A 27,951-nucleotide genomic window follows, 5' to 3' on the forward strand; every position below is an offset into this window, starting at 1 on the left:
CCTTTTTGTGAAACATTGAAATTTGTCCACTGTAAGGACCTCAGATTTAATGAGAAGAGTTGTTCTTGTGTGTGTAAAATGTCATATTTATGAATACACACTTCCATTCTTCAGAGGGAGATGCAGCTCAGGAGGTTGTGAGGTAGAGTGTAGAATAATAGTGAAGTTTGTGTTTAAAAACCTCGGTTGGCGGACAATGTTGCCTCTGATGGTCTGCAAGTTGACTGATGTGAACTTAAAATATGAATTGAGGTGTAAAGGGTCCCTGGCTGTACTTGGGAAACACTTGTTTTCATTTTGGTAGACTTTTTTTGTTCATCACCCAGAAAACCTCCCCTGAAAAAGTACAAAAGTTTGTATGCCAAGCTTTGTGAAGAAGACATTTTTTTGTGTGTTGGTGAAACAAACACGTTGTATGCAAGGGTCCTGTTGATTTAATACATTTTAATAAATAAATACAGAAAAATAGGTTCATGGCTCCGTAGAGACGTGGTCCTAGTTAAAATGCAGGTCAGCAGACACTGAGGAGAAATGAGCCGCAAACACACAGGAATACATCGTTTTATCCCTCTCTTGCACAGATTTTAAGCCTGAACGGCTGATGAGTCATAATCAGATTTCACGTGACAACCGCTCCTTATGTAGGCTAGGAACAAACAATCACAGGTCAGCCACTGAAGCTCTGTCTACTGAACTACAAGAGATTTCACTTATCGTACAGCGTGGTCCTTCTGTCGCTCTGCTAAACCGGGTCTCCACTTCAGAGGAGGAAAAAAGTAGAACACAGATCCACTATATGGTCAAATAATACTACACAGGACTGCACCGCCACACAATAACAGGTCATTGTGTGTTGCTCTGACTCTACCCATGAGTCCTTGGGTGCTGTTTGCAGAACACAACCAGCTACAGTAGCTTTACTGTGTGCAATTCATCACTCAGTGGATAGATACCTCAGGGTACTTACAGTTACACAAGAACAATGAATGTCCTGTCAGGTCCAAGACACGTGGAGGTATATTAAATAACAGTAACAACATGCAAAGTTGCTCATCTCCTCAGAGAATCTTTGTCATGTTATATAAAAAAAAAGGAAAAAAATAGTCAAGGAACTTTACATCCTCACATTAAACATAAAAATACTATGATCAAATATCAAATGTTTGATATAATCAAAAAGAGCAATGGGCGACCTGCATCCCAATTAATGACCACATAAACATATGCACATTAAACAAGCCATTACAAAGAGCAGAATACAACGTGTGTTCTTAGTCTCGGGTGTGTAATATACAGTGTCATATCAGAGCTTATCGTGTCATAACAGTCTTTCTTTATAAGAGCTGATGTGAAAAGCTTTCAAACCAGTGTGATAAGCAAGTTGTGCAAAGGAGAGGAAAAAAAGAAAAAGAAAGAGTGCTACTCGTCGCAGCAGCTGGTCACAGCTGCACTGTGCAGTCGACAAATCAATCCATCTACCCCCCGAACCAGCAACTATTTCACTTATTTATTACTATCATAGTCCTATATTGCAAAATGTGGTGAATTTCTGTCCGTTTTCAACCCTGTTTTCAGGCGCTTGTATTTAAGACATTGATAGAATCATAAATCCATAAGAGGATCAAATCAATGAGGGCTTGTATTTGCAACTGGGAGGCTTAGATTGTTATGTCTGAAGATAATACAGAAGGAATATTTAGTGACGTCTGAGGAAAACATTTAGCTCTGAAATCTTGATGGAAGTGATTTGTTTCAGGAAAACAACTGGAGGCATCTGCGCCAGAAAAGGTGGAGTCAAAAGAGTCGGAATACAAAACCTGGCTTTACAGAAGATGAAAAAAGTGTCCCACATCTGCGTTTTACCAAACTGCGGTGATTCAATGTCGACTGGGACTTTGGAAAGCTTCACTGGACTACTCATTAATCTTAAAGAAGGGACTTTTGTTCGGTTTGAAATATTGATTTGGAAATCATCTGAAGGAATGTTTGCTTGGTTTGATGACGGTGAAGCAATCAGCCATCCCTGCTTTCTACAAAACCCACAGGGAGTTCAACTTCCCGTCCCAGACAGCTGTGTATCAAGATCTGCACTATGTCAAAGCACCAAAAGTGATGAAACTGGCTCACAGAGCTACGGCTGAGGCAAATAAGATCCTTAAGCAGTAATGGAGGAGCAAATGAGAGCGTGAAAGAGGAAGAGACCAAACAGAGGTAAATCTGGACACTGTTGTAAAACAGAAACAGAAACGGTACAGCTGTAAGTGACTTAACCTCCACCCAATGCGCCTAAAACAGCCTAAGTTCCTCTGTGCTTTAAGTAGATGAACCCTAACAGCAGAGCTGTGGTTGTAAATGATCTAAATCCACCAGTAGAAAATACAAGCACCTTTACTCTAGCTTTAACAGCCCTGTAATATTACATTTAAAAAAAAACAAGACAGATGGCCAAAGTTGAAAATAATCACCAAATTTTTGCCAATCTATTCGTAGAAAATTGAATACTTAGGGAATTTGCCTGACTCTTCATAGACTAAACGAATTCGAGGAAATGTTATAAGCTTGAAAGAAAATGAAATCAACTGTTAGTTGCAGCTGTAGTTTATAATTTCTTCTATTTCATAAAAGTTAGTTAATGCATTGGCTCTACTCAGTGCTGGACTCTACTGACTCCGTGTGCAGTATGAATCCATGTTCTCTTTACAGGCACCATCAAAACAAACAAAATGGACTTTAGCTTATTCAATAAAAAAGAATCTTGCAGTCATATATATATATATTTATATATATATTTATATCTCTGTTGCTTTCTCTTCGTCCTTTCCCTCATTACTATACAGGTAGGTCCAGTTTTGTTTCTAGGCTACGGATGAGAAACAGTCTCTTCATTGTGATGCTAAGGTCGCTCCTGTACACAGCAGCAAATGGTTGAGTGTCTGGTGAGTCCGACGGTTGCGTTGCACGCCAGCCCTCTCTGAAACAATGTTTATTTCATGAGCACAGCTTCAGAACCGAGTGTTTATAAAGCTGTACACGTCCCCCTCGTGCTTATATGCTGAGGGCTGTTCCTCAGCGTTGGGCTCGGCAGGGAGCTCAGCTGTTTGCAACTTCACATGGTTTGTGTTGGGCACCCGACCGCCTGCTGACTGCTAAGCAGGCTCTGAGTCCCGGGAGAGCTTAGGACAGCACCGAGGCCCCCGTCCCTCACAGCACATGGCAACAGTTGTACTGCGCCAGTGGCAGGATCTTGGGCTTGTTGTGTGCTGGGAGGTTGAAGGCCAGAGCTTTCTCACACAGAGGGAACTGGAAGAGTCTCTCCCGCAGCTTGATGCTGTGGCGTTTCCCCTGCTCTGCTCGGGGCGCCGACTCGTCCCTGCTTCCCGGAGCGTTCTGGGGTTCGGACCGCTCCGTTGCGAGGTCGTCTTGTGCGCAGTCTCCCGTTTTCTCGTCCAGTTCCCCCTTGTTCCCGGTCGTTTCCGGCTCCTGGCCCTCCGAGCCGGCAGGCGGCTCCGGGGCACAGGAGTGGCACGATTCAGACTCAGAGAGAAGAGGAAGGGGTTTGTTGGTGTTGTTGTTGGGTTCCATCTCATCAACCTGTCCTTCTTCCCCGGTTGTCATGTCCGGTTGCCCTTGACAACAGGACACCCCAAAAGTCGGTGAGAAGGAGGCGGGAACTTCAGGAGCCTCACTGAGCGGTTCGTCGGCGTGACTGATTGGTTGATCTGAAATCACACACCCACTGTCTCCATTCACCTTCTCCACCTCCGTCTCCGTCTCTCCTTGGTCTTCTTCATCATCCTCCTTCTCCTCCTCCTCCTCATCCATGGTCTCCAGTGAGTTTACCACACCTTGCCTGCACTCTTGATTGTCTGCTCCTTCCCCCTCCTCCTCAGATTCTCCTCCTAAACTTTCTTCCTCTTTTACAAAACTTCCCTCCTCTTCCTTTGCCTCCTTCTCTCCCTCCTCCTCCTGCTCCTCCTCTTCTTCCTCCTCCTCCTCTTCTTCTTCCTCCTCCCCCTCCTCGCAGATTTGCTGTAGTGCAGGAAGGTTTCTGCTGGCCGGAGGCTCCTCCGCTGGGGGTGGACGGAGGCTGATGGTGAGACTCGGCTGCCACGGCCCAGGGAAAGCCAGCGTGGTGGAGGACCTCGGAGCGAGGAGATCTCCACACTCAGGCACCCCTAGGCGGGGAGAGCTGGGGGACAGGGCCCCCGAGAGCCAGTGTGGAGGGGCCTCCGGGCTGAGGAGAGCGTTATCCAGGCCCTGCAGCCAGAGGTGAGCCTCAATCTCATCGAGCGAGGCGCGGCAAGACGGATCCTTCTGCAGCATCCTGGAAATCAGACTGACACAGAGAAGAAAGATTAGCTGTTTGATGGAGATCATTTCAGAAAGTTTTCTAGATGGACAGAAAAAAAAACTGATGCAGAAAATGACCCACTTTAAATCGAATATAGGCCATAGCCACAGATGTACTTTTTATAAGACCTGCGTTTATGTCCGGGAGCGTTTTCTGTCACGCTCAGCCTCATTCCTGAATATACAAACACCATTACAGCGAATGAGGACACAGTCACACGATGACTCCTGACACGCCGCTGCTCGGAGCATTTCCACGCCTGTCATGTTCTTACCTCTGCAAAAAAAATCTGTAGATAATTGTGTAAAGATGTTTATTCAGAGGAAGCAGGAGCTTGCTTGCTGTTGCGTGCTGTTCTACACAAACAGCCCGAGGCCTGCTGCACTGGGCTACCGTCAGGTTGCTCTCGGGCCGTTCTGGGTACAAAGGCGGTTTATTCTTACAGGCCTGAATCACACTGAAACTGCCCCAGAAGGGAGTCACGGTGGAGATAAGAGACTAGCTCACGTTAATGCGCTGCCTCCTGCCTAGGCGTCAAATGTCCAGGAACAGAGTGAAGAGAAAAACATAAGTTACAGGGTCTCATAACAACCTCCCCTACAGAGCCTGATGGGCAGTTTCCACAATGCACATGCTGTGTAGACTGTATGCTGCAATATGTGCAAAAACAAGATGAAATGAACTACAGAACATGTAAACATGCATAATGAAGGCTGTTGAAGAACAGAAATGTGAGTTTAGATGGACATATGTAGACATATAATTGTTCAATGTCCTGAATTAAAGGTAAAAAACAGTTGTAATAATAATAAGTTGTTTGTTTATGCCATTATCTATACTGTATACACATTTGCAGTTAATAGGTATTATTTCTTGGCTTGCACTTTGCAAACCAATCGTTTGATTACGCCTTAACTTGTTTTTATTTCTTATTGATTTTATCTAGCTTAGTCCTGTTTTTAAATGTTGTCTTTTGTTGCTATATCTTGTCTTCCTTGTTTGCTGGTGTCCGATTTATGTTTTATGTTTGGCATTGATTTGCCACAGGGACGAATGGTGGAAATTAGCCTATGGCTATAACCATACATGTTTACACCTGTGTTCATCAACATGTACAGTCCCTGTCATCAAATAAATAAATTTAATTGAATTGAATTGAACCCTTGGAGGGTCAATGCCCTGAAACTGACTTTTTTAAACTTATAAGATTTGTAAATAACTGCACGTCTAAGGATAGCAGCTGGAGTATAATAGAGTTTCTTTATTTCAGACTCATGCCTTTTTCAATTTTTTACACCAAGTGTAAGATTCTTCTGAGTCTTGAAGCCACTCTATGTAGCAATGACACTTCCAACCTCGTGGGGGCACAAGAAAGTTCATGTGTCAGTCATGAAACACAGAAGAAGTCCTCTAGTGGGACGCGCACGCAAACCATCTAACTTCTGGGTTAGACTCTCGATAACACGTACCTGGATCAGGTTTAAAAGAAAAAATGTAGTGTTTTTTTGTTGTAGATTTTAGGACACTGCAGTTGAGAACAATTAAACCGCAGGTGCAGGTTGAACCACAAGAACTACCAACTTTTTAACGTCACAGAGCCTTTTAAACCTCGAAATCTGCAACAAACTAGCGACAGATCAGCCGAGTCACCTTGTAGATGCTGAACACACGTCAAGTCAGTTTTATAACCTTTGGTGTCTCTAAACTGCAGAGATCACCACTGTTCATGTACGTATGTTTATACGCGAGGCCTTGTTTACTCAAGGTTATTCTAACTGATAAAACATTCAGAAACTCAGCATTAAAACCAAAAACTGGTGGTCAGTAATAATCCCTGAATGCTGTCATACTTGGCAGACGTAACCTCCCTGGTTTCTGTAACGTGTGAATATGGTCAGTGGTGGATTGAGACACATTTGCTCTAAAAGTGGATTTTCACACATTAAGTTGAAACAATGAGACGCACACAGCGTTCATTATTTGATTAGCAGTGTTTCAGATGTTAGGAAATTAAATTCAAGTCTATTCTGACCTTTTTAAACATTAACAGGCTGTTTATCTCCAATAAAATAGTTTTCAAATTCTTGAGGAACTTCACGTGTTTCTTTTTTATTTAATTTTTATTTTAACTGTAATACGGCCTAAATAAGTGCCAGAAATGGGCCCATGAATGGAAGATTAGAGTGGTACTGTTTAGTTCAGACACTGTAATTTAGGAGATAAATCCAGTCAAAGTAATCCTGCTTTACTTACTACGTACATGTGCCACATACAAAATGTTTTTTATGCCAACAGCTGGCAAGAAAAGATATAAATACCTGACCTCACACGTGATTGGACTGCACTTCACTGGAGACACGATGGGTTAGAAGGGGGAGCTGTTCAGTTGGGGTTTTTCTTCAAATCGGAAAGCAGCGAGAGAATGCTACCTAAGTTTTCAGATCTCATATTACGAGGTTTCAAATTGTTTTTGCAAACATAATGTGGTGGGAGAACAGTACCATATTTGAAACTCTGAAAATGTCAAACTTTTTTTCAGACTTTCAAAACTTTATTTCAGGTTTTAAATGCTCAAGCACTGATTTTCAAGCTTTGAAAACTTTTTCTCTCAGTTTCAGATTATGGCAGTATTGTCACCTCGTAGGTTTGGAGCGAGGGATCCGACAGTGCTGCGCTGAGAGCTGAGCACCTCGTGAGTTTGGTTGAGGTGCGAGGACTGAAGGTTGACTGAGAACAGGGACAAGTATGTGTGAGGCGTCTTTAGCTCCAGGAGTGTTTGTGCATCTCCGACGACACCGAGTCACAGCTAAAGGTTCAAGAATGTTTCATAATTAGAAAAGGGCCGGCACTGCGAAGGTCAGCCTTTGAGCTGATGACACCAGACAGCGGTCAGACACTGCAGCACAACTGGATCTGCAGTTGTGCTGCAGAAGCCTCGGACTAACTGGGACACTGAAATTATTCACTGAAATGGAGGCTAATGAGATGATTTTACGGTCAGTGGCTCTGTGAGACCTACCGCAACTTTATACAGCAAAATATCCGATGCAGCACATTCATTTACATAATTATCACATTTACAAAACAATAAAATAAAATGTTTTCAACTACTTTTAATGTTCATACAACTGGTGTATTTGGTAGGTTGAAAGCCCCCTTGCACCCTCCCCCCCCACACACACACATACACCTATTTCTGACTTAATAAAACATATTTTCTAAATCATTATCTGCAGTTAAAAGAGAGCACTTGCAGATCTTAAGAAGCTTTTTCATCTGTCTAATTACCAGGAAACATGACAACAACAACAGAGCTGTAATCTAAAACACCAGAAAGATTACAGAGTATAACTGCCTCAAGAGGGGAGCACAGACTTTGATGAAGGCTGTTGGTTGTTCCCAGTCTGACGTTTATGACATGTGAAGCAACTGAACTGAACTTTAAAAGAAGGATGGATATAAAAGGTAAACATGCAGGTAGACCAAAGACGATGCCAAAGTTAATGAAAACAAACAAGCAGAAACAGTGTTTGTGACTGAAGCATGAAAAACTGGGACTGGAGAAAGGGGGATTTATATGCAAAGAAGCCAAATATAAACCTTCTGCACCCAAGCAGAAGAAAATGAGCTTACTTTGGGCTAAAGATGAGAAGTCAGACTGTGGAGCAATATTCACAGTTGAATCATGAATCTGCATCAAACAAGGAGATGAAGCTGGAACTTTGATTTGTAGCCATGAAATATTTAAAGACGACTGCCTAAAGAAATCCACCGAAGAGCCGCAGTTATTAGGATACGGCGTCGGATAAGGGGGATGATTGAATCCATTTTCAGGATGATATTTCATCTTTTGAAATCAGAGGGAAAATATAAACTGGTTGATGACGAGGCTTCGTCCTGCACACATTATCTGTGAAGTTCTCTGAAGAGCCTTAAAGAGCTCAAGTTACCAGAGACGCCAAAGCAGCCTCTCAAAACAAAGTACTAAATGTGATTCTTCTGATTCCAGAGCTCATTATCTTCCTCTCAGCATTTGAAGATGCAGTTTCAGTTTGCATATTAGATAATATTTGGTTTAATTTTAGGAAGCGTTTTCTAGCTCCCAGTGTCCTGTTTCTACCGTTAGCAAATAAACACAACTGCTTAAGTCTTTACGGCTCTGCTCAATAAAGCTCAACGAGGGCTATGAGATGGAACCAGCTCACAGAGCTACAGCGACATCAGAGGGGTCAAAAGCGCCCAAGAACGCAACGACTGAAGTTAGAGGAAAAGAAAAGATAACTCTGAGCACCAAACAAGACTAAAGCTTAAATTAACCTCCACACCTGCAGGTGGACCCTTTGAGCTAAAAGTCCCTTCCTGGTACTTTAACACAGCTTTTTCGAGATGTTTACTTTTGTCCAAATACTGGGTTTATTTATTGTAAAATAACAAGGCCTAGTGAACATTCTCCAGGATGTGTGTGTGGCCCCATTGATATATATTTTCATATATATATATATATATATATATATATATATATATATATATATATATATATATATATATATATATATGTATGTATATACTATGTACTGTACATTAAGTGATTTCAGAGTTTTTTGTCAAGATGAATTGGCACTAGCCTTAAAAAAAAGTCATGTGGTGCAACCATGATTCATATTAAAATAAATTAATTTCCCTAACATCTTGACTTCTTTTTTTTTTACAAGTTTTCAGTATTATACAAAAATTGTTGTGTTTTTAATGGTCGCGCCACATGATATTTCATAAAATGGACATCAGTCAAACTTTGTTTGTATATTATGATGGAAATATTAATACAAATGTGTTGCGATCTTACACATAACAAGACATTTCAGAAATCATGCCAGATAGGGCAGAAGATTGATTTAAATACATTTAGAGTGATTTCAAAAAAGTTTTCAAAACCAGAGTCCTGGTCGGACGGTCGCACCACATGACATTTTGACGCTTAAAACAACAACAAAATCCCAAATAACTAGTATTTTTTGTAAAATTCAAGTGAGTCCATATGTGGGACAGGTCGGTCATGTATATGGTATTTTTTTATCCATTTAAACCTTTTTTGAATTGAAAAAAAATCTGTTTTTCAGAAAATATAGGTGTCATGTCATTGACCCATATATATATACTGTATATATACAGTACAAAACCAACGTTTCCGGACACCCTTCCCCATTCGTTTGAATGAGAAGGTGCGTCCAAACTTTTGGTATATAAACATATAAATAAATGAGGTCTCACACACACACACACACACACACACATCCTCAACCTTGGAAGATGTTCAGGATTTTTTTTCTTTCTTTCCCAGGGTCTGTGGCTCTGTGAATATTTCTCATTACTCACTCTTTGCAGTCGTCAGAGACGTGTTCAGGGACGGAGTACCGACAGTCCAGAATCATGACCAAGGTTTCGCTGTCGTTGGTTTCCTGGAAAGGAGGCACTCCACACACCAGCATGTACAGGATCACCCCCAGGGACCAGATATCTGGAACACACAAAATATCACAGAAATTAGTCCTAAATAGGAGTCATCCCGGGACTTAAAATAACCCCCTGTCCCTCAGCTCTCTGATCATATTTAGAAAGCTTTGAGGTTGCGATACGGTGACGGTGTATCATAACATGACGAGAAGACTCCACACCAGCTAAATAAATGATAACTTAATGTTTGTGGGACAAATACAAACAGCAGGATGAGGTCTGGCAGCCTCCCTGTTGAGGAAGCTTACGTGAGATCATTCCTCAATAAAGTGATGACACATGCAAGCAAGGTTGTGCGTGTGAGCTGCAGACAGCTGGGCTCGGTACCGGTGCCCTCTGACTCAGAAACACACATGTTCACACGTCCTGACCCACACTGCTGACACCACGTTCTTCCACCGTCTCCTCCCTTTCCTTCCCCTCGTCTCCTCCCCCTAATGTCCTGAGAGGAGGCTCATGGAGCTCGGTACAGTCTGAGCACAGCAGGCCCCTGGAGGAGCGCACACACACACACACACACACACACACACACACACACACACACACACACACACACACACACACTCAGAGCAGAGGCGAGGGAGATGAGGGCTGAAGGCCATCACAAACAGAGCTCGCTGCAGCGTCGTGCTATTCTGAGAACGTTCCTCTTTCTGTCTTTCCTCGTGTTTCTCCCAAACACTGGAAATACCAACACAGCACAGTCTGTTCAAGTCAGTCGTTAACCCTGATGTGACACCAGAAATTTCACGGATCATATCATCCACAGAACCCTCTGCATATTCAAGTTATTGAAACTGAGTCATCTCTACTTTTCAGCTCAACACATTTCCAAGTTGCTTCACGCGGTGCCTCTCCTCTCCCGGCTACTGTCTTCACTTTCGTCTGTCTTCAGACGGGACACGATGTCTCTCTCTCGAACTAGAGCGGAAAACAAGCAATCCTCTCAGGAACCTCCGAGGAACCTGTGCAAGTCTTCCTCAATGACTTTTCACCTCTTAAAGGCTCGTAGCTTTAGTGAAACTCGCACATAAACTCTGGAAAAGGCTGATCTCCACCTTAATAAAACATTTAAAGCATTTACAATGTTTCTACATGTGCTTCATCCCACTCAGGGTCCTGGGGCGGCGCTGGAGCTGTTCCCATGTTATCATGAGGAAGATTAGACACGAACTTGTCCTTGTTCAAGATAAATACCTACAATTCCTACATATATGGTCTGCATTGATCTCTATTTGCAGATAGATTGATGCAGAGTGTGTGGTGGGACTGGTTTGTAGGTGCTTGTTTTGGTAATACCCGTATCACCACAGCCTGGCCTTGTTTTCTAGGAGCTTGCAGCTCATTTCAACGTTGGCTGTTTCGTTTTTTCCACTGAGGTCTAAGGTTCAGGGTAGATTAGGCAGATTAAGTCCGCTGGAGTGTCACTCCGCCTCTCCAACACTCCTTGTTGTTGTGTCGGCACCGATTAACCGTTCCGAGAAAGAGTTAAGCTACGTTCAATTAAAATCTGCTCGCGTTACACATGTCTACAGATTCAGATCTTCATCATTTGTTGTTAGGTGCAAAACTTTAGTGAAATTATCAGCTTGTGGTCCAGACTGTGTCTCAGCTGATTTAGGCTGCATGAATTTAAGCTTTATTAACAATAAAAACAGCTCTTATGGTCTATCTTAAGCTTATAGATCTTATAGATCTACTTTGAATTGAGAAGGAAAGTGGACGTAAAATGATGGGAAAACTCAATGTTGTGAATTGATCTAGGAGCCTGCAAGCGGCACGCTGAATGTTCTTGACCACTTCAAAGGTGATAGTGATCCACCAGGGTCATTTCTGCCTTGCAGGTCTTTTCCTGGCTCATGTGGGTGAAAGGAGTCAAGGAAAGACGCTCCTAAAAGATGCTGAGTCCTGCCAAACATCATGTAATAAGATACAATCTTCACCTCTTCCTCCGTCTGTCTCTGTTTCCCACATCAAACCTTTTTCCACCTGTTGATCATATTACACAGTAAGCTTTTAAACAATTTTAAAAACATTTAAAAACGGCTGAGCAATTTTGGATATAACTGAAAATAACTTTTTTTTCTCTTTAGATATGTGTGTGTGGCACTACATGTGTGTAGGAGTGTTTGTGTGTTTTTTGGATTCCCATTTTTAGGGGTTCATGTAAATCTCGGCTGTGACACCCAGCAGACGTTTCACTGAAACCCCCCGACTCTGTAATGGGTCCGTCCAGGGCGTCTCTAATCACAGTCAGCTGCAAAATCTAATATTGTCATATCCTGAAGAAATCTCATGCGGAGACTTACAAATCTCCTTTTTTTTTTTTTTTTCAGAACACGGTGAAACACTGCGCTCCTCTATCCAGACACTCTCACTTGTACCAGGCCCGCGTGTGACGAGACATTCAGCTATTGTCCCACACCATATTCATGAGGGTCCAAACAACAGCCCTCAGTTCTCACCATGCAACGTTCACTCGAGTGCATGCTAACATTGCTCCGGAGACGCGTTATGTAACTGGGAGGAGAGGCCACTGAGTGCTGAGAGCGTACTTTCCTCCTCTCACTGGAGAATGTCACACATTCTCACCACACATTAGTGGCCTGCTGACAATACAAAGATCCACTCAAGATATACAAACACACACAGACAGTCTCATCAGAGCTAATAAGCTACACGTAGAGAGGCCGATTCATGTTTCACGACGAGTTTGAGTGCAAGCGTTTTGGCTCGGAGCTGAGTTCAGAGAGGGATCCGGTCTCTGCGGCCCTGTAAGGGCTCATCCGTGTTCAAGTTCACATTTCAAGACCAAATACGTCATAAAGGGTGAACAGAGCAGACTCTGTTACAAAAGGTCCTCCAAGTTCAGATCCAAAAAAATAAGCCTTTTGCCTACATTAGGAGGCTAAAACGAGACGATCCCAGCGTCCACTGCAGGCCGCTCACTTGTTACAGAGAAAACAGGTCATTAATTACGACGCGGTATCACATGAAATGAACAAACGCTGAAGACATATTTGTTCTGATCTTAACCAATCTCATTATTCTGATATGATTATCTTCCAACACTGACGTGATCATCCTTATGATCATGTGAAGATACTGCATTTTGCTCTGACGTTAGTCACAATGACTTCTTGAGTTTCTGTTTAGCGACACAGTAAAATAAATTATATTTAGGCATTGACTTAATTCCTTACAGGTCCGGTGTGTAAGAATATAGACATCTAGACATACGACCTGCAAATTAAATAACAGGTCTCATTGCAGTTGTGGTTAGACACGACTTGAAATAGCAAATAGCAGCCATGCTTTTCAATTCAATTCAGTTTATTTGGGAAGGGACAGTGTACATTCATATACATTTAGAATTAAAAATGCAAATGCCCCAATTTTAGCTACAAAGCTAGTTTCCATAGGCAGTCCCCCGGCTAAAAATATAAAAGAAAGACATGTTAAACAACAAGTTAGAACAAATACAAATAAAGCGTGCAAAAAGTTTCTGTTCTTGTTATTTTGCTTCTATTTAAGATTTTATATTTTATATAACTATTGTAGTTTTAGCTAAAATGGTCTTGTCCTCTTAAAGGCACATTTATGTCTGGTTTAGGGTTTATAGTTTCATATTGTAAATATAACTGTTATGACCTGTTCTGAGCTAAGCTGATCTAACACAACCAGTTTATTTCAGCAGTGACCAGGACAGCCTACCAGGATCCTGGCTGGTAAACAGCAGCCTGTAATTTACATATACTCTTGTTTGTGTCTTGTTACAATACGTGAGCTGCTGTATATGTATGAAAATATGAATCAATGTTTGATTCTTGGCTGCGAGGAGAGTTGCTTTGTGGTGGTCCGCCGGTTCTGTGCCGGTCTCCAGCCTCGGAACAGGAGTTGTTGATATAAACAGGCCTGCAGCCTTCAGGTTGATGTGAAAACACTGACAAAGCGGTTCTGTCTGGAAAGCCTCTCGGGTTGTGCAGCTCTTCCTTGATCTAAAAAGGGTTGTTTATGGGGGCTTTCCACGTGCTGCTCCCAGCCGGGCAACGGCGCGACTCCCGCCTCCACCGCAGAGCAAAGGCCTAAGTTGTCTATAATGTGGTGCAGCAGCAGGCTGGAGAGGAGCCTTAGTGCTGTTCACACTTGCACAGACATTGCCCCGAGGAGGCGTGAGTGAGGACACAGATGTTGGAATCAGTTGGAAAAGACATTGTCAACACTTCATCCTGCTGGGAGTCCTGCGTTAATAGAGAAAGTACAACTCACGGCCAACTCCAGTGTGTACTAATGACATCTTTATACTCTTTTAGGCCTGCATACACTGCTTTCCAGTCTTTCATTAATGTTGTGGATTCAGATGGAATGAAACCGATTTTATTTCTTATCATACGCAAGCGAGATGTTGGAGCCGACAGCCGATACGGGCAAAGCTGAGAACCGCAAAACATGAGGGCGAGGGGGTGGGGGGTTGGGTTTGCAGACCAGAGCATTTACGGTCTCACCTCAAAAATGGACTTTACCAGTCAGCATAGCTTTCACCAAATCAAGGAGCGGGTTAGAGGACATTTTACAGCTAAAGGGATTATATACTAGTCAAAAAGTTGGTGGATGTGCTTGTCTTCCAGGTCCTCAGACCGCTGCTCTGCAGCCACAACAAATCCACCAACTCTTGTGTTCTCTTCCCACAAGTATGTAATCCCACTCACTGTAAAGTGTCCTCTAAGTCTCTCCCTGATTTTCTGAAATCCACGTTGATTGGTAAAGTCATCTTCTTCTCTTCATGTTTGTGACGAGACAGGAAATGCGTCTGCAAACCCCCCGCGCCCAATTAACTGGCTGAGGTTCGTTCATGGAGCTTGAACGTATCAGTCTTCTTCAGTCTCACTCACACAGTTTTGAGGATTTTAGGCATTCGAGCGACAGACTTGTGTGCTATTCTCCAATTAACTATCAGTGAGTGGCTGAGATGATAAGCACATGGCTTGAATGCTGTGTAATTGAAAGTTTGCACGAGTGGGGAGTAGAGAGTCGGCCGAGCTCAATACAAGGACAAAATGTAAATGAAGAAAAGCAGTAAGAGGCGTACGGCTGAAAAGCACAGACAATAACTGGACCAGATAATCTTCAATTATACTGTATATCTTTGACTGCTATGCCTTTTCTCTGTCTTCTATCTTTTACACATGAAATACTGTTATTTTGTCACATGTCTGCAGAGATGCAGTTGCTCAGCAAATAGCCCGAACTCTGTCCAACTCGTGATGGAGCAACTAATGGAGCAGCAACAGCACACCAGCGCAACCAGCCACAACAGACACCTCAGGTATCCCCATGCATGGAGACGAGCATCAACATAGGCCTCAAGCCCCAACTCGCTTACAAGAGTAAGTTTCTAAGTGTCTGCATTAACGCACTAGTAATAACTAGTCATAATAATAATACAGACTTTCCCTTGAATGTTAACCATCTTAGATGCAAAAATCAAATCATCCTTAAAAAAAGAAAAATGACAAAATATGTTACAGTGGTTACTAGGCAACAGCACAGGGAAGGAAGTTGTTAGACCGTGTGAGCAACTTTACATCCTGTGGCAAATATGTGAAACTTTAGCACACTGAGAAGTACACATACAACACCCAAGAGGAAGTTCTAGTGCCAGGATGTGCATGTGAACATAAATAGATGAAGAAAGTTGCACAACAGATGCAGGAGGAGAGTCTCTACTTGCAACACTATGACCGTCCAGCTCTGTGTTTATCTGAAAGTCTGGTCCGCCCTTCATCTGAATAAAAGGACATTTTGAAGACAGTTCAATTCAAATTTAAAGTTCCTTAACTTGCACCGCACCAATTCACAACAAAATAATCTCAAGGCCCTTTACAGAGAAAGCAGTCAAAGTTTACAAAGTTAAATGAAACCCAACTGACTCCAAATTGTAATTCATGCATAATTAAATTTAAATCCAACAGAGTCCAAAATCCACATTCCTTTAAATGCCAATTAATAAAAAACAGCCCAGCTAAAGAACCCAAAAGATTGCAATGAACCTTCACTTCAGTGCAATCCACATCCTGAGTAAGGTCACAGTAGAGATGGGGGAAGTAATGTGTGTAAATAAAGTGGACAAATGACATATGCATATTAGCACGGTACGATTGAGTGCCTCCTGGCACTCAATTAAGCTTTTGCTTGCGTTCAGTAAGAAAGATCTGTTGGCTCGTAACTGCCGTTATTCTTGGGTGTATGGACTAATGCAGCTGCACTAATCTGTCCAATAAACCCCATTCTCCATTTAAATGTCATGTCATGTTATGGTCCAATAATCCGGGTCCCCATGTTCTTTCAACCAGTCAGGCATTGTCCCTGGAAATGTATTCTTGTTTAAGCCCGTCTGCTTTCTGCACAACCCTCCTCAGCCTCATTCTGGTTTTCTGTGGTGTCTGAAGCTACAGCTCCACAACCTCCTGCATTAAGACGCTGTACCTTTTCCTGCAATTCTTAATAAGAGAAACTGAAGACATTACAGTGAAAATAAAGCTGGTGGATATGTCTATTTACAGTTTTTTTTTATTCCATTGCATACAATTCAAACCCAAAATATTTAATTTTGTCCTGTTTATTAATTTAATTAATGTATAATGTATTAATCAATGTATTCATGTAATTTGTTCATGTACATCTGCCCTTAACTTTTAGGTATTTATCACGTTCCAAAAAACAATAATAAATCATACAGTTGAAAGATTATCCAAAATCAATGTTTTTCACTGAAAGTTTGAAAGGTATTTGCATATTTCTCCCCTCAAACTGTAAAATATTCGATGATTTAAGCAAATTTAGAGTACAGACAAACCACACATGAGGAATTACACTGTTTAATCGACTAGAGAGCAAAAACATAACTGAGCCTAAATGCAGAAGGGTGTGTAAAGAAAACCCAAGTATGCCTTAACAGGGTAAGCAGCAGCCGAGCACTGTTCATCAAAGTATTTGATTAATCCATTATGTGCAAGTGTGAGCACTTCTATGAAAGCAGAGTGACACTTTGCTGGTCTGACAAGAATGCCAAGAGGGAACGACATCAGCAATGACAAGACATTTCAGAGAATATGAGACTATTTTCAAACAAGTTGGAGTCGGCTACTCAGCAGAATTAAAGATTATTCACAAATACAAAGCAGTACAGACAACTGGGATGTTGCTAAAAGTGGCCCAGCAACATCAGCCCAAATTCAGCCCATTCAACGTTCAGAGAGACTACAAAAAACCCAAAAGAAACATCTTAGGTCAGCAGGCCTCACCTGACACGTTAAATAAACAAGTATACAAGTATGGGCTGTTAAGACGTGCAGGGAAAAGCCTCTCTGTCTGAAGGTGACGTGACACCACAGCCATCACTAAATTCTACATGACTGATGGAACTTTGTCTTGACGGACGAGTCCAAAGTGCAGATGTCTGCGATAATGCAAAGAGACACAGTTGAAAATCAAGCGAAAATCTGCGTATAAAAGAAACCTTAAAGGTATTGTGACATCATTTTTAACATGCTTTTAACACTATTAAAAGTCTTGGCCAATATCCCTCGAATGTGTCTAAAAAGGTGTAACAAGAAAAACTTCACTCCGGTACTCCATGCCTGGCTTTTTTATGACGGTGTTTTTTGCGCAGTGAAAAACGCGTCCTTTTCCCCCTTTCCTGTCAATCATTGTCAATCATCACCGCCCCCCTCAGATGAACGAAAACTTACAGCAATAGTTTTTATTTATTCCAAAACTTTTTTTTATATATACAATGGCGGCTAATGCGCATTTATTCGACCCCGAATCAGATCCCGAAGTAGATCATTTACTTCAAGATAGTCCACAACAAGTTCGTCCACGACGCACACAGCAGACAGTGGATCAATGGTATGTGATTTTGTCTTGCACACCGTCCACGGGCTGAGCCTCGATCAGAAGGACTCAGGCCCCCGACCGGCACCGGGCAAGCGGTCTTCCGTATGCCACATTTCCCACGCCCGCCGCTCGGACGGGGATTCGGCGCTGAGCTCTTCCCTCTTCGCTCGCCGCTACTGAGGGAATCCTTGTTAGTTTCTTTTCCTCCGCTTAGTAATATGCTTAAATTCAGCGGGTTGTCTCGTCTGATCTGAGGTCGTAGGCGAAAAAAAAAGGAGAGCGCGGGTGGAGAGGAGAGAGGCGGTGGCCGTCTCTCTCCCTCCAGCCCGCGGCTCAGTGCTCGGGTGATTTGTCTTGTGGGCGGAGAGAGGATAGGTGATGGGCAGGGAGCTGGGTGGAGGGGGCGGTGATTTAGCGGACCTATACGTAACGGTCCGCCACCGAACCAGATGCGCCATTTTTGCATAATTATGCGGGAACTCCCAGAAAGCACACAATACACTGAATGTTAAAAGTTCGTTTTTTTTGGGTGTAATTGATGTCAAGACACCCAACAAAACACAAAAAATCAAGAAAAATTTGTTTTTCATGTCACAATCCCTTTAATGAAGGTGAAGCATCCATCCATCCATCCATCCATTATCTATACCTGCTTTATCCTTTGCAGGGTCACGGGGGTCTGCTGGAGCCTATCCCAGCTCATTTCAGGTGAGAGAAGGTGAAGCAACATTGTAAAAAAAGAGGGAGCCAAACTTCCTCAACAAAAATGTGAGAGGCTGATGACATCACAGACAAGCTATTACAAGCTATTAAATCATGCTACTTTTCTTTTCACTGACGCTGCCTTTTGGTTTAGTCTGTGTTGAATAAAAAAGGGATGCACAAGCTTGAATTGTCCCTATTTTAAGACATTGTAAGGACTGATGATTAGTTTTTCTTTATTATGTCCTGATCAGTAAAACCCTAGATTTCGAAAGAGGGTTTATGAAACATGAAATGTTTCATGGATACTCTGCCTTGCTTCCAATAATCTCTCCAGAGCAGAAGTTCCTCCTGCACCAAAAACACTCGACCAAATTAGCGCTTCCTTTATTCATATCTGACATTTTCCGTGACTTTCCTGCCAAGCCCGACCTCTCTGTCACAACATTTCATCCCTGTTCAGGCACAGCGCCGCGTCACACACTCTGGTCTTCTTTATCTGAGACAAAACTGGTTTTGTTCAGCAAAAAGTTCAGCCCTTAGCCACAACTAAGCAGGTTAGCATGAACAAAAACTTTGACCACAATCTAATTCTGGTCTTAAGAGACACAGATGACACTCATAGGTGTGAGAACTGTACACGGGAGTATGAATCGAGCTGATGTCAGACGTAGCATAACTCCAGGCTGCCTTTATCTTCATTTAACGCTCGAGGGCCGGGGGACATTTTTGTCTCCTCCACATCATATGATCATCAACACACACACACACACACACACACACACACACACACACACACACACACACACACACACACACACACACACACACACACACACACACACACACACACACACGCACACACACACACACACACGCACACACACACACACACACACACACGCACACACACGCACACACACACACACACACGGAAACAGACTACGGGAACAGAATTAAACAGCGGCCTGTTTATAAGAGACAGAAATATGAAAGAGACACAGAGAGCAGTCTGTGTGTGTGTGTCTGTGTGTGTGTGTGTGTGTGTGTGTGTGTGTGTGTGTGTGTGTGTGTGTGTGTGTGTGTGTGTGTGTGTGTAGGTTTATGAGTCATCTTACTAAGCTGAGATCACTGAGGGACATCTCTGTCCTGTGCAGCTCAGGATTATACACACATCCATAAATACATGCGCGTGTGGGGGTGATGGAAGTGTACGTTCAAGCTGACGACACAATCACGATATCGACAGACTGCATTGATCCAAGGAAGCCCGAGCAGAGAAGTGCACTTTGGATGAAATGAAGCAGAAAATGTTTTTGAAGGAGGCAAGTTTAAATGGACCAAGTTCACGTGGGTCCTTTTAAAAGCAGGAACCAGAAAAAATGAGAAGGGAACTAATGCAAGTCCACCGTCATGGTGAAAGTCAAGAACGAGCAGAGTTTCATGAGCTCTCCCATGTGGCAAGGTCACCAGGGGGTGAAGGAAAAAAGACAAAGCCTGTGAGCTCTTCAATTACACGTTCTGTTGTTTTGGCCCATTTGTAACTCAATCTCACGCAGCTGAATGCAGAAAATGCCCCTCTGCGAGACGGAGCACGAGCTGCCGCTGCATTTGTATTCAGGAGAGGGAAAAGTGCAGAGACTCTGCCAAAATAAAATCCAGCTTAGCAGATAAAGCCACCGACCTCCCTGAACCAGACGTGCATGCCACTCCCCCACCCCGACACACAAAATCCTTCTGTTTTAATATTTCTAGCACATCGAGTCCCACAATAAGCGCGACTCTTCCACTGAGTACACAAAGCAGTGTGTGGAACTTCCTGTTCGGGCCTCTCTCAGACAAATGCCCCCTCTGCAGCGTGCACCGGGAGCTCAGCGGGGAGCGGCAGCGTTTGGTTCCACTGCAGAAACGTGCCCACTTGGCTCATGAGCTCCTGGCTTTCCTAGACTGACCCAGATACACACTCTAATCCTCAGCAGATGTACAAACACACTCATACAGGGATCCATACGCTGCCGCAACCACACAGTAGCATGTCAACATGGAAGCACAAACAAAGACATCACACACAAACACACATATGCTGACATACGAGGAATACCCACACAGGCTTGTGGAGACAGACGTTGCTCTGGGAGAGGGATGAGCATTCATACAAACACACACACACAGACATATGTGGCAGACTGAAGTGAGCATGTTTCCCATAAAAGACAAAACCATTTTCAGGTAATTGTATGTTAACAAATCTGCAGGCTTTACGGTGAAACCACAGGCTCCTAAATACGTGTTAAATCAACTGCAGAAAACAAAACATGATGGTATCTGATGGCTATGCGGCAGGTGACAGGAAGCTCAATGTTCAAAGATGTTCATTTATACATCATTAATAGCTGCATTTGAAATGCTGATCAGAGAAACAATGGCCGACATGTTGCATGCAACATCAGAAAATGCTCCACATGCATGCAGGTTTAGAGCTGCTTATAACGTACAAAACTTTGTTATGGGGCTACAAATAACAATGTTTTCAATAAATCTGCATAGACACATATGATTTCTTTGACTCATCGTCAACCATTTAGGCTTAATCTCTCTGAGCAGACGGGTCGCCACATTTGGCCCGATTTCACGCCGGATGCCCTTCCTTAACGCAGCCCCGCAGGCCCGAGGAGAGATGTGATTTCTTTGACTGATGACCCAATATCCTAGATCCTAACATTTCAGAAGCACGAATGTTGGACCATTTCACTTTAAATCTATTTGTAAGAGCTTAAAGTTCTCCTACAATTAAAATAAAGGGTTTTTGTGCGTTCCAGGATGTATCATGGAAAAATACCATCCTTCAGTGATATTTTTGTGGATTTCTGCTTTGAATCTTTAGAGAAACATCTTTAAAATTTAATATAAAAAAGGTCAACCTATGCCGTTAGTGGTTGGTAAAATACTGGAGGAAACAATCCTGACAACTTACAGGCAAGGATTTATGGCTAGTTTTCCATTTGCTTTGAGGATCTGATGAAATGGGGAAGCTCGCGCTTGCAACGATGAGAAGTTGGCAGAAGCTGTGTAGATGAATTATAGAAATGAGGAGGACAAGTGAGTTTGTGTGTTTCACTCTGGCTGCATAAGTGGTCACATCAGTGAGGTGTCCCATCAGGGTTGCTGGAGTGGGTGACCCGCAGGTCCTGTGAGTGTACAAGAGTTTACTGAATGTCTCTGAGCTGAGAACAAGGGTAAAGACAAAACAGGCGTATATATATATATGTCTGAGGAGTATTTATGGATCCACATTCCCTGAGTGACGCTTTTATAAGGCCCGGAGTCATATGGGATCTACATTTTGAAGGATTAACAACTTCTAGAGTGATTCTTTTACAATCCTGAAGGGAAATAAAAAAAAAAAAGGGTTCTTGCAACTCACCCACAGCCGGAGCATCATACTCCTCTCCCAGCAGGATCTCCGGAGCAGAGTATGCCAGCGACCCGCAGCTGGTGGCCAGCATCATCCCAGGTTGAAACAAGTTGCTGAACCCAAAGTCTGTCAGCTTGACGGTGCCCTGCTGGGGGAAGAAGACCACGTTCTCGGGCTTCAGGTCTCGGTGCACCACGTGCAGCTGGTGGCAGTAGGACACGGCTCGCACGATCTGTGCGAAGTGGCGCTTGGCCGTGCTCTCGGCCACGCCGCCCTCGTGGCGGAGGATGTAGTCGTAGAGGTCGCCCCCCTCGGCCAGCTCCATGACCAGGTACAGCGTGGTGGGGGTGTCGATGACCTCGTAGAGCCGGACCACGTTGGGATGCTGCACAAGCCGCATGCACCTGGAGGTGGAGAGCAGATTAGAAGACGCAAGAACCATACCTGTCAAGTCTCCCGTTTTGACTGGGAAACTACCATATTTTACCCCTCTTTCCCGCTATCCTCACTCCTAAAGGAGAGTTTTCCTTGCCACTGTTTGGCTTAAGGTTTTTCTCCCACCAGGGGAGTTTTTACCTGCCATTGTTTATGTTATGTTTATGTAATAATTGCTCGGGGGTCATGTTCTGGTATCTGGAAAGCGCCTAGAGACAACTTCTGTTGTAATAGACGCTATATAAATAAAATTGAATTTAATTGAATTCAATATTACTATTTTCCCGTAAATTTCCCATTTTATAATATAATAACTTTTAAAAAGGATTATTGTGCCTCTATAAACTGAATTGTCACTAACCTCGCGAGAACTGCCCCTTGCTGTAGCCTGGGGGCAGTTCTCACGAGGTTAGTGGCGACAACGGGAGCAAACTCAGAGCAACAGATCAGAGATGGATGGATGTAAACAGAGAGAAGACATTTCTGCTAAAAAAGCAAAGATTTCATGTAAATATATCCAGCCAGAGTCCCACATGAGTGAAAATGACAAATTAAAAGAAAATGTTTAACTTGAAGACAATCCATTTGTATATAAACTGAAAATATTTAAAATAAATAAATGTGCTTTAATTCCCCTTTTTGTTTTCATTTAGGCTCTATTATAGGAATTACCTACATAGGAATGTCCACAACATTTCAGTGTCAACAAAGGTACATAAAGAGCACATAATTGTAATTTGTAAGTGATTGACCGGTAGATGTTTTAGATTTCTTGTAAATCTGTCATAAAATGTAATACTGGACCTCGTTGGGCTGGTTGGACAGCGGGTGGTGGAAAATTTCCCTTATTTTTAAATCCAAAACTTGATAGGTATGACAAGAATGTTATCTTAAAGCACAAGCTTTTTACAATTACGATTCAAAATCAGTCCACCAGTTAAAAAACTTTTTTTTTTTTTGATTAAACAGGATTAATCATTTCTTCAAAACCTTTCAGAATAATTTCAATTTCCCACCTGACTTCCTGCAAGAGATGGCTCGTTGCCATTTTATCCAGTTTGGTCTTGTCAATCATCTTCACGGCCACCAGCTGCCCAGTGTTGACGTGGCGAGCCAGCTTCACGACAGCAAAGTGGCCCCGGCCCAGAGTCCGCCCCATGTGGTAGAGGCCGCTGAGGTCGGAGCGACCGGGGCTGCTCCTCGGGTTCACCAGCCCGTCCTGGCCAGGGGTCACATCTCCAGAGGAGTCCATGTTTGCAGCAGATGTCGGAGGAAAGCTCGCCGTTTCAAGGTTTCTCGGATTGGAGGAAGTCCGTCACAGACGTGAAGTCACCTGGCAGCACAAACAAAATGTCAAAACAATGAGACCAAAATGACTATGAGAGTAAATACGGCATTGGGCCTTTGGCCTAGAGGGAGCAGAGCTTTAAATGAGGTCAGCGGCTGCTGAAGCCTCTTCCCTTCAGGGCTCAGGACCAAAAGAAGTACAGAGTCCACTTCATTTAACAAAAGCACTCATGACAGAACATGTTTAGATTGCAGAGTGAAGACTGAATTACACCGTAGTAGAAGCATAGTACAATTAGAGCAGCAGATGTGGAAATATTCCTGTACCGCCTCTGATGTTGAAGGGCTGCATCTGCCTCTATCTCAAATATCACCATCTAGCGCAAATGGCACGTCTAAATCAATACTGTAACAGTAAACCCTAATGTATGTTTGAGTGCATGTGCATGTCCGTGTGTGTTTGCGTGCCGTCGGTTTTGTTTGGAGGGTCAGAAGATGGCATTAGACCTGATGATGTCATCCTAATTTCTCCCCCAGGGTAGCAGGTTCAGCTGCTGTCTTCATCATCCCAACTGCCGTCAGCCTGGCCGTTCTCTGCGCCGCCCTCACTCTCGTGTGTTTATCTAACCGGAGCAACGCGGGCATTCTTCCACGGGGGGAGGTCTGCAGACCCACCCCTTTGTTGTGGGTTTCGTTAATGAAACACAACATGTAGCTTGGATTTTAACCCTGAACATTTAACCAGCATTCACCAATTTGTTTTTAAGCCGTTGTTTCACAAAGTTCCTGTTTGTGAAATCTGCAAAACTGTGAGCCTTTTACTTGAAAAGGAGATTGTTTTTTGTGCCTTTGAGCTCTGCAGTCACCTCTCATCACCTCTTCTGTTACAACTCTTTCATTGTTAAACACTTTTATGAAAAGGTAGCTTGTGGTACTCCATCTGTGCACTAACAACACTTTGTCCACTGTCTGTGGACGTTTTATCTCTTCTTACTGTTAATTCAGCATCAACGTATTATTATTTTGTTAATCATATTTCTTTGCAGGCATTTCTTATATCTTTGTAGTAACTTTCTCTGAAAGATGTTTTCTTTTCTTCTTCTCCCCATTAGTCTGTGTGTGTGTATGTGTGTGCGTGTATGTGTGTGTGTGTGTATATGTGTGTGTGTGTGTCTGTGTTGCAAGTTTATAAATATGATAAATGCTGACTTTTTCTCTTTTCTTTTAATTTGTGGAAAAGAATATGACAGTGTAGTCTTGCGAGTTAACAGTCAGTATTTTGTTTAATTTCCCTCTGAGGGCCTTACGGACCAGTTTAAATGAACCACACAAAAACGGGGCAAGCAGCCGAGTTTGGCTTTAACACATCCGAAACGCACTGATGAAAAATCCCAAACTCACACTCCAGATGTTAAATATTTTGGCTACTTTCCAGCCGTGGATGAAGTTGTTTAGGACACTGTTAAATGCTGCAGCTAACAGGATCGGGGCATGTGCCAGCACCACAGCTGAGCTGTCAACACGGTGTGAATGTTGGAGGCAGAGGGAGTGACTCCGTCCAGCTCTGATCAACTGTTGCAGCGGTGCACCTCTCCATCTCAGTCCTCTCTGTTGGAAGTTTTTAAAAACTACCAGACAAGGAGTGTTGGTGATACTGTCCATCTGTCTGTCACTGTGGCATTAAATCAATGTACCAAACTTTTTACAGAACAATTAATCCTGTAATGTAGCTTCTCTGAGAACTCTGACATCGTTGGTGCAGCAATGGGGTCTTTGCAAAACAAATCCGCAGTGTGTAACTCAGTAACTCTGGGCACATACTTGCCCTCTTCCAGTCATTTAATTCATCCATTCATTTCATGTCACTTGGTAAATAATGAGCTGTTCATCAAACACACAGCTCGAGGACATAGTTGACTCTTGCAAGGTGAAATATGTAGCTGTAAAGAACTTGCATAGTCCAAATACATAGCCTAAAAACATGGTAATGTTAGCGGTGTGGTTTGCATTTTCTTGAGTTAAAAGCTTACTCTGCTGCATACTGAACACTGATTTTAGACCGAGACACAAGATCCTGAAGTTAATGAAAAGAAAAACTGAACTCCAGTTCAAGGCAACATGGTTCTCAATCATTTCACATGTTTTAAGAAACTGTTGTCTGAATGACTGTTTTAATGCTGAACTAGTTTATCTGAGACAAGAATCTGCTTCACTCTCTCTGCACATGTTCACATCTTTTTAATGCCAATTTTGTAATTGTTTTACATATTTTGTTAGTCTGAAATGTAATTTTTTTCCTTTATGTACCGTATTCATCCAACTGGTTGTTTTAGCCTCTTATATATTACGGTAGTAGTATATTATTTTGCATTTGTTGCCACCATTGGATTTTTTGGTAATTTTATTTTCCACATTTGTTAATATTTTGTTAATATTTTAGTCATGTTTTGGCTCCAAGCTCCAAGCTTGGTAATATATATAATATAGGCTATATATTTAATTATCTCTGTATATTTGCATACATTTGGGCATCTTTGAGTCCCTTTGTAGTTGTGTTTACTATCATTTTGCACTGTTTTGCATCTATTTATAGCAGTTTTGCTTCTCTATGGAATCATTTATTTCCTCTTTCCAAGCTCGCTTTGCACCTCTTGTGACGGGTTTTAGTCACACATCTTGATGGTGAACATGAGCACTCAAGCAGCCCTTTGTTAAGTCACTTTGCTCCATTCTGGGATCACATTACTTCTGGATTACTCAGTAGTTTCTGCCCTTGCGACTGGAAGTCATGTTTATGCTTTATTCGCATCACTGTCGTTTTGAGTGTCTTGTTGTCAGCATTTTACAACTCTGTTGCATCTTACTCGTGATTGTTTTTGTACACTTTTGAATAAAAGATGAGCATAATATGCCTGTGTCTCCTTTAAGGTGTCCTAGGCGATATATAGTCTTCTTAAAGAGAGACAGGTCATCGTTTAAAAAGAAATATAAAAACAGGATTTTTTGCAGATAACACTATTGGGTGAATGGGTTGTTTATATTGATGTTCAGAAATGGGCAGCTAATTATATTAGTTATACTAATATAATACTATTACTAGTATATATGTGTATATATATATATATATATATATATATATATATATATATATATATATATATATATATATATATGTGTATATGTGTGTGTGTGTGTGTGTGTGTGTGTGTGTGTGTGTGTGTGTGTGTGTGTGTGTGTGTGTGTGTGTGTGAATACGTGTGTGTGAATACGTGTGTAAGTAGATATATATAGAGCAGATACAGTTAAGACAGTATAGTGTGAATATTTACATAAATATTTATATGGGCATGTGTGTACAAATATATAGCAATATTAAACTATGTGTATGTATGTATAGGTATGTGTGTGAGTATATTTACAGTATATAATAATAATAATAATAAAAATAATAATAATAATAATAATAATAATAATAATAATAATAATAATAATAATAATAATAATAATACTGTCATTTAGCAGTGTGAGTACAGTGTGTGAGTATTTATAAATACGGGTTAAATGATTAGTGAATGTGGGTAGGATTAAATAAGTTTACACTTCCTTCCACTCCTTTTTGCACATGTAAATAAGGATATCAAGTGTTAAAGTATGACATTCTTTATTTTGTTTTGTGTTTTCTTATCTTCTCTTGAATTGTTGTTTTTTACATGTACAAAATAAATCAAATCAAATCAAATCAAAATGCTTTTCATCGTCAACAGTCCTCACTTCCACTCATCCCTGGCAGCGTCATCATGTCCCCCCCGCCCCCCCTCCCCATCAGAGCCGCATCGTTTCAAAACAAGAAATATGGCAACATAATAATGAACAGCCATCTCTCTCGCCTACACCAGCCTGTACCAGCAGCAGCATCCCTCCGTGTGCGGCTGGAGGAGGACGCAGCAGCCGCTGCTGCGTCCTCCTCCAGCCGCACACGGAGGGATGCTGCGTCTCCAACTTACCATCGCAGCGCAGATATCCCGCAGCCGGAGCGGCTGTGTCGGTCCCTCTGCGGGTTCACGCTCCGCGGCTCAGGCTGCGCGTCTCCCCGGACTCAGACCTGCAGACACCACAGCGCCTTGGTGCCCGTCTCCGCGTTCATAACGCACTTTCCCCCCGAGCGTCCGCTCCACTGGCTGCTCTGGCGGACTGAAGCCGCTGCGCGTCCGCGCACTGAGGGATGGGAAGTGTGTGTGTGTGTGTGTGTGTGTGTGTGTGTGTGTGTGTGTGTGTGTGTGTGTGTGTGTGTGTGTGTGTGTGTGTGTGTGTGCCCGGCTTCCTCGTGACGTCAATGCATTCCAGCGCGTCC

General features: G+C 42.6%; 1 protein-coding gene across 1 annotated transcript; it reads right to left on the minus strand.

Annotated features, from left to right (window-relative positions):
- Window positions 1–429: 429 nt before the first annotated feature.
- Window positions 430–27,826, minus strand: snrkb (SNF related kinase b). The gene is made up of 5 exons (XM_061721160.1): window positions 27,605–27,826; window positions 23,330–23,646; window positions 21,888–22,282; window positions 9,725–9,866; window positions 430–4,336 (listed from the first exon to the last, which is right to left on the minus strand). Exons 2-5 carry the CDS (start codon window positions 23,563–23,565, stop codon window positions 3,202–3,204), a joined length of 1,908 nt encoding a protein of 635 aa, XP_061577144.1. The 5' UTR covers window positions 23,566–23,646; window positions 27,605–27,826; the 3' UTR covers window positions 430–3,201.
- Window positions 27,827–27,951: the final 125 nt, after the last annotated feature.

Source organism: Cololabis saira, chromosome 5 (assembly GCF_033807715.1).
Source record: "Cololabis saira isolate AMF1-May2022 chromosome 5, fColSai1.1, whole genome shotgun sequence".
Taxonomy (NCBI): domain Eukaryota; kingdom Metazoa; phylum Chordata; class Actinopteri; order Beloniformes; family Belonidae; genus Cololabis; species Cololabis saira.